The sequence below is a fragment of the Adelges cooleyi genome, unplaced genomic scaffold, assembly GCF_023614345.1.
Source record: "Adelges cooleyi isolate 19-005CV unplaced genomic scaffold, UGA_ACOO_1.1 ACOO_flye_CR_arks_rails_tigmint_CR_PRNA_30, whole genome shotgun sequence".
In the NCBI taxonomy this organism is placed as follows: domain Eukaryota; kingdom Metazoa; phylum Arthropoda; class Insecta; order Hemiptera; family Adelgidae; genus Adelges; species Adelges cooleyi.
The window spans coordinates 11,854,564-11,870,629 of NW_026095971.1; the positions used below are offsets into that span (position 1 = coordinate 11,854,564).

The window sequence follows — 16,066 nt, forward strand, 5'->3', positions numbered from 1 at the left end:
GTGCACTTACAGTTCAACAGACTTCCGTCCGAGTCTGAATGGATTTCGCCGGTTGACTGGTCGTGTGGGTATTTCAGACGATAAACGGTTTTTAAGTTGATCGGCTCTTCTGTATAAAGTATGTAGCAAAACAAAACGACGAATCCCTACAAAAATGAAAAAAACGCTGTTCAATCATAATGTTATTTTCGCGATACTGGAAGCTACACGTGCGCCATCTTTTGTTAAGCACCGTTACGTTGAAATCCTGTATTTATTTCTTACAGATAGCGCTAAAACTCACTTTCAGAGCACAAGAAAGGCTGAAGATGTAATTGAAATGTTTTTCCAAATAAATGAAGTACTGAATACTAAATACAGTTGTGGCGACAACCATCAAAAGAACGGCCACTGACCTCTTAATCAGGCCCATCCTGAAAAACAATACAGTTTTACATACTATTTTGGTTTGAAAAATCTAATCAATTGGGTAGCGGGTATTCTATTTTTTAATAATTGATTGATGCAAAACCTTGTTGTTAAATCTTTATACACGTGGTTTTCTTTCCATTTTCTAAAGCTAAATAGTTCATAGTTATACAATATTATACTGTTGCAACTTGCAAAATAAGTACAAAACTATAAACATTTTAAAGTTGTCTCAGTATTGCATAAACGGTCTCAAATTAAAAAAATGTTGTCATTAAAACTTATTAGTTTTCTTTGACTGTCTGAACTCGAATCTAACTCAGACATTATACTATAATTAAGTTCTTCTTAGTCGTTAATAATTTCTCCTTCTATAATATTTGAATGGGAAATATTATTTTCCATTACAATTGGTGAATTTTCTATAGATAATGATGTGGACATTTTGTACCTGTATTTGATTGTGCTCGTTATACTGATCTAATTAACATTATTTTGTTTGTTACTAGAAAGTGTCTACAGACGAGAATATACCAATGCAAGTACAGTTTAATTCGGCTCTTGTTATTATTTAACTCGGTTATCAATCATAACTCAAAGCGCTATCGGATAACTTATATAAGTATAATAATATATCAGTAAAATGCATAATATTACTATAATAATATATTGATTTGTTTGTGTCTGAGAATCGATTCGAATGAAATGTATTTTCTTTCTATGACATTTAGGTAAAGACACTGTTATTAAATTCAAACAACGCGTATATACCGTTTACCGTGAAAACAATGATTTTCGCGACACCGTCCGGGGCCTTTTACAAATAATAGCAAAATGTTGTCGTCTATGTAAAAAAATAACAGCAATCTAAACGCAATGGAAAGAAGAATATTTGAATATTGGGTTAACACATGTGCAAACTCATAAATAACAACGATCAATACCATACACGTACCTCGTACTCGGTTAAACAGACTAAACACGTGCGACGATGACATCGGACGTTTTATATAGTGCAGTTTAAGTAGGTCTTAATAGGTATTATTTATTAATAACATAATATTGTGATCCCGTATCAGCCGATGTTACCGAGGTTATTTTATATGAATGTGCTGATAGTTGTTTGCATTAACATAACACACTGTCTGGCCTGACAGTCAGGAAACACGGCCAAAGCGTGTGGCGTATTGTTATAATATTATTACCGTTGTTATAATATTATACTTACCATTTTTTCAAACAACCCGGCGTGTTGCGTTGCAGTTTTTCCTTGATGAATTTCATCTTGGATACGGAAATGGACAGCACAGACACGTACATGAGCATGAGCAGTACAAAAAGTACAAAATAAATGTATAAAAATGCCGATTTCTCCACCCACGACCACCACGGCCGTAAGGGAGTGACGCTAACAATGTTCGTAATTAACATGATGGTGAGCACAAACAACACTGGAGCGGCTGAAACATGTGAAACGGATGTTTAGCGTATAGTTAAGCGGCAGTGAATAATAATATTATACTTCTATTGCAGTATTTCTAAATGATTGTTGTTATAGATTGCAGTATATTATCATGAATGATTACTGTTATAAGGAAAACCATTTGGGCGCAACGGAATGTCGAATAGCGTGAAAACGAATCGATCACTGCGAAAACTGTACGGGTAATGTACAAGTAAATGATGTATTATAAGACCAACGCAATACATTTTTGGTTAATTCCTATTGTGGCTCGTTTATATTTTACAGAATATTCGTATCGAATGAATGGAACGGTCGATGTCGCACAACGGTAATGATATTATAGGTATTAATCTAATGCTCTGGGATTATTATTGTAATAATAATAATATAATAAAGTGCGTTCCACGCTAACCGGAATAAATAGTTTTCTTAATGGGGATGCAAAACAATACCTAAATAATACCGACGCCATAACGACCCACGCACATAGCATGAATGCGGTATGCTGAGTACCGTTGGTGCCAAAATAACGTTTGAAGTTCAATAAATAGCATTATAACACTTTTTTATAACATAAGCGAAAGAGAGTAGTAAATAAGAAAACGTTAAGAGGATACTACACGCCCTATTTAAAGTTCGATATGGGTATTCTTTTTTTAAAGAATCCTAATCGTTATGGCTAGAGTATAGTAATGAGGATACATTAGGACAAATCAGTAGGAAATGGTTTTATCAATACTTCCAAATTCGAAGTCAACATTTTTAATTTTATTAGTAAAACTTCTTATTTTTTTCAAATGCTTTGCTTCTTTGGGTAGCCACATAACAATTATCTGATTACTGTTTGAAAGATAGGAAAAATGTACTTCATATAATCAATTTATTTACCGGAATGCGATTTATTTATTAATGGTTTATTCAAAACTACTGTGGAAATTATAATAAACAAAAAGATTACTTCAAAATAAAAATTAATTAATGTTATCGATTATTTATTAACATTTATTTATGTATAACTTTTATTCAAACAGTTTTTTCCCTATACCTATATTAACAAAACAATCTGTGCAATATTTACAATAAGTTTTTTTTGCCAAGAACATGTACATAGGTTGAATAATTAACATGCGAGGAAGCCACCCACTGGTAACACCTTAATTCAAACATTAAAAAATATTTATACAACTCCAACAAAACACAGTTTTTATCCTAGGTATAGCCGTCCAACTATTGTTATCAATCATTTTATTATGAATTTAATAATAATATAAAAACGATCAAAGTATTATTATTTTTATACGTTATACTGTGTCAAACTTACCTGTTGCTACACCGATAATAGACAATTTTATTGTGGGAAACATAGGGAAGCTGATTATCTCTGTGTAAACAATGAGCACTTGACTTAGGTGTGAAGTGGCCTCGACAATGTTCACTATTTGCAAACACAACGAGAAGTACGCATAATCATTCTGCAAACAAATCGGGAATTTTAATACCATTGAGTATAACACTTGAAATCTACGATTGATGTACAATTTTGAATTTATAAATATTGTTTGATTACTTTTTGTACGGCGTATAAAAACATGCACATTTGAGCGACAATTGCCAAACACAGTTGAATCTTGAGATACAATATGCACGTTGGATGTCTAATCCAATGGACGAATAACAGTATCAGTGCTATTGTGGACTGTATCAGACAACAAACACATCCGATTATCACAATTACGTCTTGTTTTAGCGTTTCGATTATCTGTAAAGACTAAAAATTAACAAAAAAAAAATCAAAATAAATTTAGGTGTATTTTTGTATTTTATTTGAAGCTACATAGATGATCAGCGCTTCAAAAGTTATAAAAGCTATTCAAATATAATTAACCTTTAATTAAAAATTAATAATTTTTATAAGTTTATACACTGATATATAATATAGTTTTCATTTAAATTTTAGCACCATTTTTGAAATTAAATAAGTTTTCTCGCCTTTTAGGCAACCTAACAAATATTCAAAACTACATTAAATCATTTTTACTTTTGTTTAATAACATAGCAGCGTTCTAATATGTACATAAATATACATTTATTTTTTACATTTGTGTACGGTTACTTAATTTAAGCCCTTATCAAAGTTGCGTAATACTAAAAACTTTGTTAAAATAGTTTAAAAAAACTACGATATCGCTCCAATAAGCTAAAACTTTAATCAAATTAACTAATGAGTTACGGTTCGTAAGCGAATTGCTGTAAGATAAATATACAGTATCAACGATTCGCATTGCATTTTCTTTTTTGAAGTAATGGAGTATCATTTGATAAAAAGTACAAACAGTGCCATCAATATGAAGATTCAATCTGAAAATTTATGCATTTATAAAGTTGAATAATGGATTGCTTTTATCGAATATTGTTCTGACCCGAGCGGACAAAAGGAAATGGAAGATTCTTTTTTAGAATATTATTGTTTTATACTTTCCAATCTACAAAATATCGAGTATTCTGACAATATTATTCGATAAAACGAGAGGGACTAAGACACGAGTTCTCCAACGTTATAGATACAATTAAGTAAATCAAATATTAACGTGTGGTCATTTTATTCTCCGTTTAGGCAATTTTCATAAGAATCGCGCAAATGATTGTTTCTGAAAGAAAACGAAAGCGGTGTAAGTCAAAGTTGCACTGAATTCTTCATAAGGCTTAACGTAACCAAAACTAATGAAATACAATTTCAGAATGCCTTTAATCGGCACTCTCTTCAGGCTATTACTACGCCCTGAACACTCTAATGTAAACGAAAATCGGTAGCCATTTTGTTGGACCATCATTGTTTATATAATATGTATATAAACAGTATATTATGTAAGCAAGAGTACACTGATTTTTCCCCCAATAATAATAAAGATGGTGGACTGATTTCGACGGCGGCATATGCTGCCCGTGTAATTTGTTATCAGTGTCCATTCGGATTAATCTATTCTGTGTTATTACTGTCGTACTCAACACTGACCTGTGGCACAGCCCTGGCGAACACGGCGAACAGACCGGCGGAAGGACAATGACACCGAGTGACATTTTCCGGTGAACCGGCCTCGGATATCCGGCAAGCGGTCTCGTTCCATTTTTGGCTCGTCGAAGCGGTGACCGTACAAGTCAAGTTCCAAGTACCGTTGATTTCGGGTAGTTTCAAGACGAAATCAATTGTCGTCTCCATTGTCGGCATGTGTATGCGTTGGCCGTCTCGCGCTACGATCACCTTGACAATTGGCGTTTTCAGATCAAACACAAATTCGTCGTTGCCACTGGGGAGAAAAATATAGCATTCAGTACACATGAATTTATTATCGGGTAAAATATAGACAGTGCGTATTTCACTTTGGTTCGTATGTCTACAGTGCCAAAACATTTCCCCGTAAAATACACATTACTATTTTTCTAATACGGGTGTCTCGAGAAATTCGTTTTAATAAATACAGTTTACTGTAAAACCGGAAGTTTTATGTTGTTCAATTTCGAACTTAATATCGACGGGTATTCGATTCAAAAATAAAAGTATATTAGTAAAGAATTACACGCAAAAAAAAAAAAACGGAAAAAGCGGGCGAAATTATTTTCTAGTGGAGAAGTCGTGAAATTAAAATCTGTTTTCAGGTTCTTCATCGACAAGTATGTTGGAACGCAAGCTAAAAAAAGGTCGCGCGTGAGACCGAAGTAGAAAAAACCGTTTTTTAGGAAATCATTTTTGGAGTATTACAAGTACACACTAGTATTAATTATTAAACAAGTATTGTCGGTAAGTATACGCTGGTATCTAATGAACTTCACTTCACATTTTAGCTGTCCAGTAAATAGCTACACAGAAATCAAGTTGTGAGGGTCTCGACCGACTTTACGATGGTTTTTATTACACTTGATGAGGGTTTTCGAGATTTAACGATTTTAGAACTCTTTGATTTTTTTTTGTACAACAAATATGAAAATGGATCATTAATAATATTGTTAAAACGTTTTTATAGTAATATTTGTCGACTATTAATATTTGTACTATCTCACAAAGTACTGTTTACTTCCAATACTAAATTATTAGAAATGTTTCTATTCGGTAAATTGGAATAAAAACAATAAAAAAAAATCATTGCTTTTAAAAAAATAAACTATCGCGATAGTTTACATCGTTACACATGTAAATATAGTGCAGATTACTTTTGGCGTGTCTGTAATACAAACGCGTCAGAACAAAAAGTATAGCGTAAATTAAAATCATAAGGAACGTTTTAGGGAAAGACTTGTGAATTTGAGTTATTTAATTAAGAAATACGACGAACACCGGATAACTAAGTACATGCTTTCAGACCAATATTACATTTTATTTTATATCCTGCAGGTGTTACTTTGAAGTATTTAAACGACTTTCAAAAATTGTCGTCGGAGTAGAATACGATTGGAACTTAATTTCGAAAAAGTAAATTACGTGACAATCTTAGAACGTTTACCGAGGCAGGCGGAGAATCGGCGTTCTACCTTGGAGTTTCTTTAATTAAAACCTTCGAGTAGCACAAATAATTAATAGCGAAACGTTTATAAGGGCACAGGCCGTTGCGGGCATGATAACGAGGTTCTGTTTCATCACGGCACAGTAGACAATCATTTTGTTTGATGTGAACGCATTCAGTTGACTAATTATATGTATTTACTTGGGCGATAGGAAATAGTTTTTCGGAAAGTACTGAGACAAGTTGTTGTACGTGATCACTCCAACGTTGAAAGACTTGTTAATCCATTTGTCGATTTCTATGTCGTACGCGGACACCACCACTTTGGGTAGTTGAGCGGTTGCCGTCGTGTTCCTGCCGGAGGGCAAACAAGTTAATAACGAAACCAACAACAATAACAAACTCAATGTCTTACCTGTGGTTAAAAAACGTGAATGTAATATTCTTGCTCGACTCGCCGACCACTTCCGAAGCCGAATCAATGGCCAGGTTCGTTATTCGGTTGGTAAACCGTTTGGTTCCATTGCTGGTGACTATGTAAAACGCCTCTAACATCGTCCACTCTTCTACCATTTCTACCATTTGAGCGATTTTCTGGATAAAAACATAAAGAAAGACCATCAGTATTAGACCGCCACACCGACATTTTCTCTCATTTTATATCACCACCTCATCTGGACTATACCAATAAAATTTGTTTCCGAATAATGACTCACCGAAACCTTGGCGATGGATTTATTTCTCAGCAAAACGTCTAGTATGCCATTGAAACTATGCGTCGCCCGGTCCAAATCACTTAACTGAGCTGATTTCATTAAAAATTTGGTAACCGATCTAAGAAAATCGACAATCGGTTCACCTTCGCCAGGATGCCATTCTTCAGTTTTGCTAATGTCAGCGTACAACAAATTCAACGTCTCGGTAGCTGTCACGTTTCGTTCAAACCCCAACGTTCTGATTTGAAACTGTAAAATAATGAATACAATTTTTTAATAACACTACCGTTTGTAAGCTGTATACTATCTTCGAATATAAATAGCACGAAAAAGTAATGCTGATTTTAAGTTATTTATTTTATAATAAGTTATTAAAAAAAATACATAGGTTTAAATAGGCCACGAATATTATGTGCAAAGTATACCATAAAAATATATGTGCCGTGTTTTTACGATCATAACATAAAAAAGAAACAGTGAAATAGTACCTAATAGTGTAAGCAATTTATTAGTTGATCGGAATTTTAACTCAACACAGTGGCTCAAAGTTGTCTTGGAGTTATGAAGCGGTTATATTATAATGATCACAGTGACCACATATTGTAGCACAATAACATCAAACTATCACGAGATAGTATGATACTTCTACGAGATTATACGCGAACAACGAGGTCAATGTGAGACCTATCCATCCATACATTATTATATTTTATTACTTGCGTGTGTTAATATGTTTAAACTTATACAAATAATAAGATGTAAAATATCTCTTGTGTACATCCACGAGTGGAAACAGTTACCGCATATTATAATATGACCGTTTTCAACAGTTTATTATAAAATTGAAAGTAAACATAGTTGTATTTAAGTGATTTCCTGACTCACGTTTTTGGTGATTTTCTTCAAATAGTCGGGTGCACAAGATGAGTAATCGGGGACTTGCCATTCGGTAATGTTTGACGAATTCAATTGACATGGCCGAGTAGCGTAGTTGGTCGACGACTTATTAGGGCAATCGATCGAAGCTATAGTACCTGAAAGGGTTAAAGGCCACCCGTCGACAGGTTTACAATATGCAGTGTCGGTCGTGTTGATCACGTGCACGTGCATAGAAGCGTTACGCTTTCCAGACAAGTTGTTGGCGGCCGAACACGTGTAGATTTCTGATTGCTGTTCAAAACACAACTTGGCATTAAAATAAGCAATTATATAAATATGTATAAAATATACTTAAAATAAGTAACACGTAGAAAACTGGTGGATACTACGCTAAAAGGTGTCCAAACATTGGAACAAATAACATTATTGTGTACACCGACATAGCTCTGTTACTGACCGGTTGATTCATTAAGGATAAGACATAAATGTTCTCTTAAAATAATTGCAATCTTATATTTTTTCTTTTTAGAAAAATGTTAATTTATGTTATTTTACAATATTGTCAATATTCAAATTTTTATCTTTTTAATTTTTTTCCAGAGCATTATCAACTTATGGAGCTGAAATAGGAACGTTCAATTTTTGAATTAAGAATAATTTGCTGAAAATATTTACTGATCGATGACCATTTTTGGAAGTTACTTTTAAAATTTAGGACGCGATGTGGAGTGCGGTATAGTTGTGCCCGCAGATACTAAAAATACTACACTCCACCCTTCCGCTCGTTCTAAATTTTTAATTTTAATGACTAATTATCCAAAACTGGTTATCGACCAGTCAAAATTATCAGCAAATTATTCTTTCTTTCCATTTAAGTTTCAAAAGTCGATAGCGCTCCGGAAAATACTAACAAAAGTAAATATTTGGTAATTTTATAATTGTGTACAAAAATATAAATAAAAATGTTTATAAATAGAAAAATTGTAACTATTTTCAAAAAAAATAAGTGTCTCATGCTTAATGAACCACTCTTAATGTAGCTAATAACTACTTATAACATGAATATTTAATTAAAAAACTCGTATGTACCTGTATATTGTTTACGTATAGTATACTGCCTCCACGGTGAAAGTCTTCCCAATACAATTCTGGTGGCGACATCGTAACTAGACCACCGCTACTGCTGGTCCACGTGTAGCCGAACTTCTTAAATTCGTTTTTCGAAATGCATGGTATGGACAAGCTGTCACCCTGGTTATTAAATAAACGGAATTCTCAGGGTAAAACCAAAAGGTAGGTACCCAAAATAGCTTTGATGGGTTACTTCAAAACGGCCAATAAATACCTTTTGTACTGTGGCTGTAGGCCTGACGATGATCTCGGGAAATGGGATAACCGATACTTTAATGGACTTGCACTGTTGGCGTGTATGGTCGGTCAACTCGCACGTGTAGGTTCCAGTGTCCATAAGGTCAGCGTGCTCTACAACCAGCATGACATTCTTTTCCACTTTGTCCTTATAAACGGTTGTCCAAATTTGTCTAAAACGAGTATGTCACGAACACCATCAAGTTAATAAAACGCCAAAAGCCACGCAAGGCATTATATGTTCACTGTCGTTCTTTTTTGTAATAGGTTTTGGATCTAGAATAGTTTTACCTGGTAGTAGCTATAGACTCATTGACCGGATAGCCGTCCTTGAACCATCTGTACTGCATCGATGATGAACCCTGAGCAATACAAGATATGATGAATTGTTCGCCTTCGGGTACATTTGGATTTTTGTTCACTTCTATTTTCTAAAATAAAATTAAAACATACGTTTTTAGCTATAACTAAGTCAGGTTAGGATTTTTTACGATTTCTCCTTACGCTTAGCCAAAGAGCCGTTTCTTGGTGAAAAGATAACGAAGTCTTCACTAATGGCACGGGTCTGGGGCCTGGTAGAGAGCCATTGGATATCATGCTATTCAACAGGCCTTGTACGTGTTTGTGATCCGATTTCCGAGAATAAAACTCAAAATGAACTTCACCAGTGCTTGACCTACAATACACAGGGATTAAAACTTATTTGTCTTTAAACATAAAATATAAACATTGCGCCGTAGTACGTGAAATCATAAAACACAACGGTGTAGGACATAAAATCATAACCTACAACCTACTACATATGGATTTTAATACTTTAAGGTTCAAAAACTAACATGAAGGTTTAAACTCGGTAATGGAGCTATCGGGTTTGTTACTCAGACAGTTGCGAAACAGACTTGGTTGTCCGTTCATACGTAATTACAGATTATATAAGAAGACGCATATTACGCATTAAAATGAAATATAAAAAACGTTCTTGGACGCTTGGTTATTTTAATACATTTAGTGTATGTTTAAGTATTTAAAAAAAAATATTATTGTACTGTTCACTGCCGCATGTTATACATTATAGTTTCCTCTTTCCTTTTTATGGCCAATTCCGGACACTCATCTCCTGCCCCTCGCCTTTAAAATAACTACCCATTCTTTGTAGGTTTTCTATCTTTAGATTTTCTTCCAATTAATACTCCAATAATTACTTAGTTTGAAAGTATACCGTAATAAACTCAGGAAAATCGACTCCTGATTATCTGTTTGCTTAGTGAGGTTCATTTGAATGATAGTCCTAAACGTTACCCTACCTAAATATAATGGTAGCTAAGTCAATAATATTAACTCATGTATCCAATAGAATACCTAGAGAAACTATTATTTTAGAATTTATTTAGTATACTAACAATATAATGTTAAAATGAGTTAAAAACCACGACAAAAGTACAATTGTTGATTTTGTTTTTATAATGAGTATTATTATGGTTAGTAAACATATTTTTTCATTTAAAAATAATTAACAATTATGCGCTTTATTAAAAATTATTACTTCTTAAACAATTCTAATTTATTTTTTATTTTTTTAATCATAGGTAATACAAAAGTTTTAAAACTAAAAAGCTTATAAAAACTTTTAAACATTATACTAAATTTGAATATTAAAACGAGTTCTACTTACTCGACAAATGTTATTCTTAAGTTGCAATCTTCATGTGAGGAACAGGTAGTCTTTGAATGTTTTTTAAACTGTAAACAAAATAAACGATTCTAATTATTATTATATACTATACATTTTAATTTTAATAATATAACTGTATTTACTAAGTTTAAATAAATAATTGTAAGTCAATTTAAAAAACACAGTATACGGTGATTGTAACGTCATAAGGTACGATCACATAGAATAAATTAATATAAAATAAAAACGGTATTTAAACCAAACATAGTAGTAATTGAGTCGTTATTTCGAGACTCGAAAGACAAAATACCAAAAATGTAAACACCAGGTGTATATAAAATACCATGCACGTCATGTGTCAAGTTCTAAATAAGAAAAACTGGAAGAGAACTAGCTAAAATAACATGAAACAACGGACATATAACACTCAGTTCGACATGGTACAAATACTAAACCCAGAAGCTAACTTCGGAAAAAACTGTTCAAAAAAGCAATAGAAATTAAAACGGTGCCTATCGCTCCGAGGATAGACTTTGTAATGATTCCGAAACGTCAGCATAAAACTGAAGACAAGGATAAATCCAAAAATTATCCACATTACACTTCAATCCATGAAAGATTTAACATATTCAAAATTACTAGTTATCCAGCGCAACAGACGTGGATCGAGCTAAGTATAAAAAAAAGTGAGCGCCGAGACGGTGTGTAGTATCTAATGGCAGAATTTGTCCATTTAAACTGTGTACATTTCCAACGCATCAAATAATTACAACTACAACCTGTCCTATCAATTGATAAAAATATATTAATTTTTGCTGAAAAAATGTAAATTTATTTTAAACATTTTTTTTTTAAATGATAATTTACATTTATTAAACTTTATCTGATGGAAACCCTATTAAATTTTATTTATTTTAAAAAATGATATCTAGTAAGACTCCATTAACATTAATTTTGAATAGTTAACAATATTTCAAAATTTTTAAAAAATTTAATATTGTTTTTTAAGCATACAATTTTCAGTAATGATTCCTGGTACAAAATGATACATTATTTTTATTAAACATTTTATTGCTATTAACAAATTCGTATTATACAAATTTAAAAATCCTCTAGGAAATGTTTTTTCGAGCTACGGCTTAGTTCTCTAGTAAATCTCTATAAAACTAATGACAGATTTAGAATAGACGTCCAGCTATAGGCAATTGAATGGAAGACAAAATGGCTGTCAAGAGATAAAAGATATAAACGACTGAGAACGAGCGGCAGTCAAAGTGTCCGTGTCGGCTACTACTATGTCAGTAGCTGTTGCAATGCTCTGGTGGTGATTTGTCTTAACCGCATAAACGCGGAACGGATTGTTTTCCTCCATCGAGTACACCCCAGTAATATTGAAGTCGACATTTCAAACACAAAGAAAACGCTTAAGCTGGATACCAATTTCGACGGTCGGGATGTAAACTGTTTAAGTTGAAAAACACCGGGAAGGTTCGACACGGTCATTTATCGATATTATTAGATGCGATTCTATTTTCCACAACGTTATAACTACTAATATAAACAACCAGAAGGATGTAAATACAAATAGTATAACTCTGTTAAATTCGTCCACAAACACTGTGTTATAAGAGTTTAAATAAAACATAAACAGCTTTTGCCAATGTTGTATTGAACATAGTGTTTTAACTTTTAAGGAAACTGCCGCCGGGTAGTTTCGGGAAATGTTTTTCTATAATTGACTGTTATTTTACAATATAAAAGTGGGTGGTAATATAGTAGAGTATGACCAGGGTTTCAAAATAAATCGTACAAAACATACTTTTTTTTTAAGTAGTTCATGCTTAAGTATTGAAAATGTTATCTTGTTAACCTAATCAAAGTTCTGTTGATTATAAATAGAGCATTCAGTTTTATTTGCTTTAACCAAAGAAATATGATTTATATTGTTAAAATATTTGGCTTGCCGAAATAACTTAAACTCTTATCTATTTTTGACCTGGAACGTCCCAAAAAAGATTGCTTGATAAAAAATATTTATCAAATATATATTTATTTTAACTTTAGTAAGTAAAAATTATTTAGACAAACTTATTATTTTAATACTTTAAATAAACGGTTTAGTTAAAGCAAATATTATAAATTTTAAATAGAACGCGTACTTAGCCACTGATTTAAAGTTAACCGAATTTTGTTTTTCATTTGCAAGCTATTAAATTTTGTGCTTGGCTATCGATATAAATATTACTATATTTGTAAAAACTAAAACTTTATTTAGTATAAATATTTATACAAATTTCGTATTTATTATAATATACACACGATGAAAAAGAAAATCATGACAGTTATTGCAGAAATGAATATATTTTTGTAGTACACAACAAACTAGCTCTTTTATATAAATCCATAAATAATTGTTAAATAATAGCAAACCGTAATTAAAACTACTAAGTTTAGTTAAAAAAGGTTGACCTTTATAACATGACAAACATAATAAATAAGTATATTAAACAAAATTAAATTTACACTAATTAAAAATATTTTGTAATCTGTAATTACAACGACAATGCGGAGTACCATATTATAATTATTATATTATGAGATAACAAACGCACGGGTGCACCGAAATTGCCTAAACCGAACGCCGGTGGATTATTATTATTATTATTATTAAAAACAACGGCCAGTGCGGATGTCCGTTTTATTATTGTTTGTACATGTATTCAACATTCGACCCTTGTTATACCATATCCCAGAGATAATGTCACAGTGTTAATGAATGACAGAGTTTTTATTATCATAATAATGACACAAATAAAAACAGAAAACTAATGAATAAGAACGGCAATAAAACATAAAACCTAATCCTTCTAGTTACCTTCAGACAACAGTGGAAGGGCATCGTACTTTTTATACGGCAATTGCTTATATTATTATAACGTTCTTTTTTTGTTTTGTTTTTTACTGCACATAGCAGAACGTTAATAGTTAAGATAAATATTCTATGTAACGGTAAATAATCAACAGAGTACCACGCGCGTTTGTAACGACCAATTTAAAATCGTGTTTCAATATTGACTTAACGCCATTAAACTGATCGGCAATTGCACTTAAACAACATATGTCTTTCAGTCTTATACTTATATAACTAAACCTCACGGTAAACAAAAAACCATTTTTTTAACGATAATCTAGGGTCTTTAGTCATTTGTTTTTTAAAAATGATATCAGTACGGGCCACGAATTGTAAATAAAAAAAAACCGTACTACTGTCGTTCAAGTGTTCGGTCGGTTTAATAGTAATTTCCCTGCGATTTCATAAATTTAAGAGGCAATAAAAATGAGATAACGCGCTTGCAATGATTTAGTTCTCGCTTCTTGACCTGAAAGATTAAGGATAACGTCGGGAATCACGTTTGAAATAACAAAGTACAATATTAGCGTCTTATTGGCACAATTTATTTGTTCGTGAATGTGGTTTCCTGTTTGAAACCCTTGGGAAGTAATTACGAAAGTCTAAAGATGCGCGCAAACACATGTGAAAAGAAATCCTTCAAACTAATAAAATGATTTTAACATTTACTTTGAAACTAGGAAAACTGGCTATCGCCTTAAAATCTTAAGCGCTAAATATATTTTATCTGGAACGACAAATTGCGTAAATAAACCGCGAAAAATTGACGGAATTGTACACGTGTTCAATCTAATCCAATTTAATTCTAGACTAATCAATTTAAAATTGCGTGAATATTAATAGACGTAATTCCATTAGTTCCGTTAAAATCAATTTTAAACTGATTAGGATCCGTGGCCCAAGCGAGTCAAAAAAGGGTTTATAGCGTTGTATTATCGGAGGAACATGGGTAAATAGCGATTGGCTCCAGGCCATTCCTTGTATGATCTTAAAAGCATGATTATGTTCAGTGCCGTCCTGAGGTTTTGCGAGGTTTTTAAAATAATTTATACTATACGCCTTCACATATTATTATGTGAGTTCATAATATCTTTAACATAGACTGTGTTGAACTCTTCGTGGTAAGCAAGTACAATTATTACAGCAACGTAAGTTTTCGTATAACACTTAAAAGAAAAAGATATGTTCTAATAGCTTCAGAGCGCGGTTTTTCACTAAAAATTGTTTGCATTGTAAAAACAAAACATACACTACGACACTTACGCTGTTCATGTCTGGTTCACACGAGTGGATATGTTGGTGGACGACAACTTACACGAATCACAATGGACATAGGAACGACACTGGACGAACCAAATAGAATTAGAAATGGTTAAAAGTTAGCGTCCAATCAACGTGCACGGAAAATGGAAAATGGTTTCCGTGGAACCCGAAACAACAGTGCGAGCGGTGGGTTGGTTTTTGGTAGTCTTGGCACGCACTAGGCGTACTTAAAACGGCCACGGGATTGAATGCGTTATTACTGTTGTCACCGTTGTTGTACAGACGGGAAATCAAACCGAATATTATTATTATTATTGTTTTGGACGTAGCCGTGGTTTTAGCGATCGCGTGGACAGCATTCGTACGCGACAGATTACTCAACAGAGCCACGAAATACTACACTATAATATTATGCGATGCAACACTCAACGGTTTATACAGCAGTCGAAATGTATTAAAAGTACAAGATCAATACATAATATTTTGTTTCCTCTACGGACAAATAAAAAAAAAATATTTTTTTTTTATTGAAATAGCTCTTAAGTCCATACCGGATACGTGGCAAATAGCACAAGTCAGAGCCCACGGTTAGAACGCTTAGATCCGCTTAGATGGTAAAATCAAACTAAAACACAGGGGTGCAGACTGAAAAGCGCGCATTAATGTAAAAAAAAATATAGTCTATACTCAGCTCTGCATCGAAGCTGAAATAATTTTCCAACAAGCTAAATAAGTTGACTAGTGTGATAGGCTGATTAGAAATTATAAAAATAATTTTCTATAATGAAACATAACTTGTAAATAACAAATCCAAGTCTTATAATAAGTTAATAATATTTCAATATTTCTTAATTAACTATATTCCATATATTTTTCACTTCTTTTCGA

At 32.6% G+C, this 16,066-nt stretch overlaps 1 protein-coding gene across 2 annotated transcripts in view; it reads right to left on the minus strand.

The window, feature by feature from the left end:
- The window catches only part of LOC126838713 (uncharacterized), a 137,118-nt gene that overhangs the window by 2,914 nt on the left and 118,138 nt on the right, over positions 1–16,066 (minus strand). The window contains exons 8-22 of one of the 2 annotated variants that reach the window (XM_050573364.1): positions 11,005–11,072; positions 9,837–10,008; positions 9,624–9,763; positions 9,310–9,505; positions 9,054–9,215; positions 7,971–8,255; positions 7,086–7,334; positions 6,785–6,963; positions 6,571–6,723; positions 4,887–5,178; positions 3,441–3,632; positions 3,195–3,345; positions 1,637–1,868; positions 284–413; positions 11–146 (exon numbers count right to left, since the gene is read on the minus strand). In XM_050573364.1, the coding sequence (XP_050429321.1) occupies positions 11–146; positions 284–413; positions 1,637–1,868; positions 3,195–3,345; positions 3,441–3,632; positions 4,887–5,178; positions 6,571–6,723; positions 6,785–6,963; positions 7,086–7,334; positions 7,971–8,255; positions 9,054–9,215; positions 9,310–9,505; positions 9,624–9,763; positions 9,837–10,008; positions 11,005–11,072 (2,737 nt within the window). Of the gene's footprint in view, positions 1–10; positions 147–283; positions 414–1,636; positions 1,869–3,194; positions 3,346–3,440; positions 3,642–4,886; positions 5,179–6,570; positions 6,724–6,784; positions 6,964–7,085; positions 7,335–7,970; positions 8,256–9,053; positions 9,216–9,309; positions 9,506–9,623; positions 9,764–9,836; positions 10,009–11,004; positions 11,073–16,066 lie in introns of both variants that reach the window. The other variant, XM_050573363.1, reaches the window with a different exon arrangement.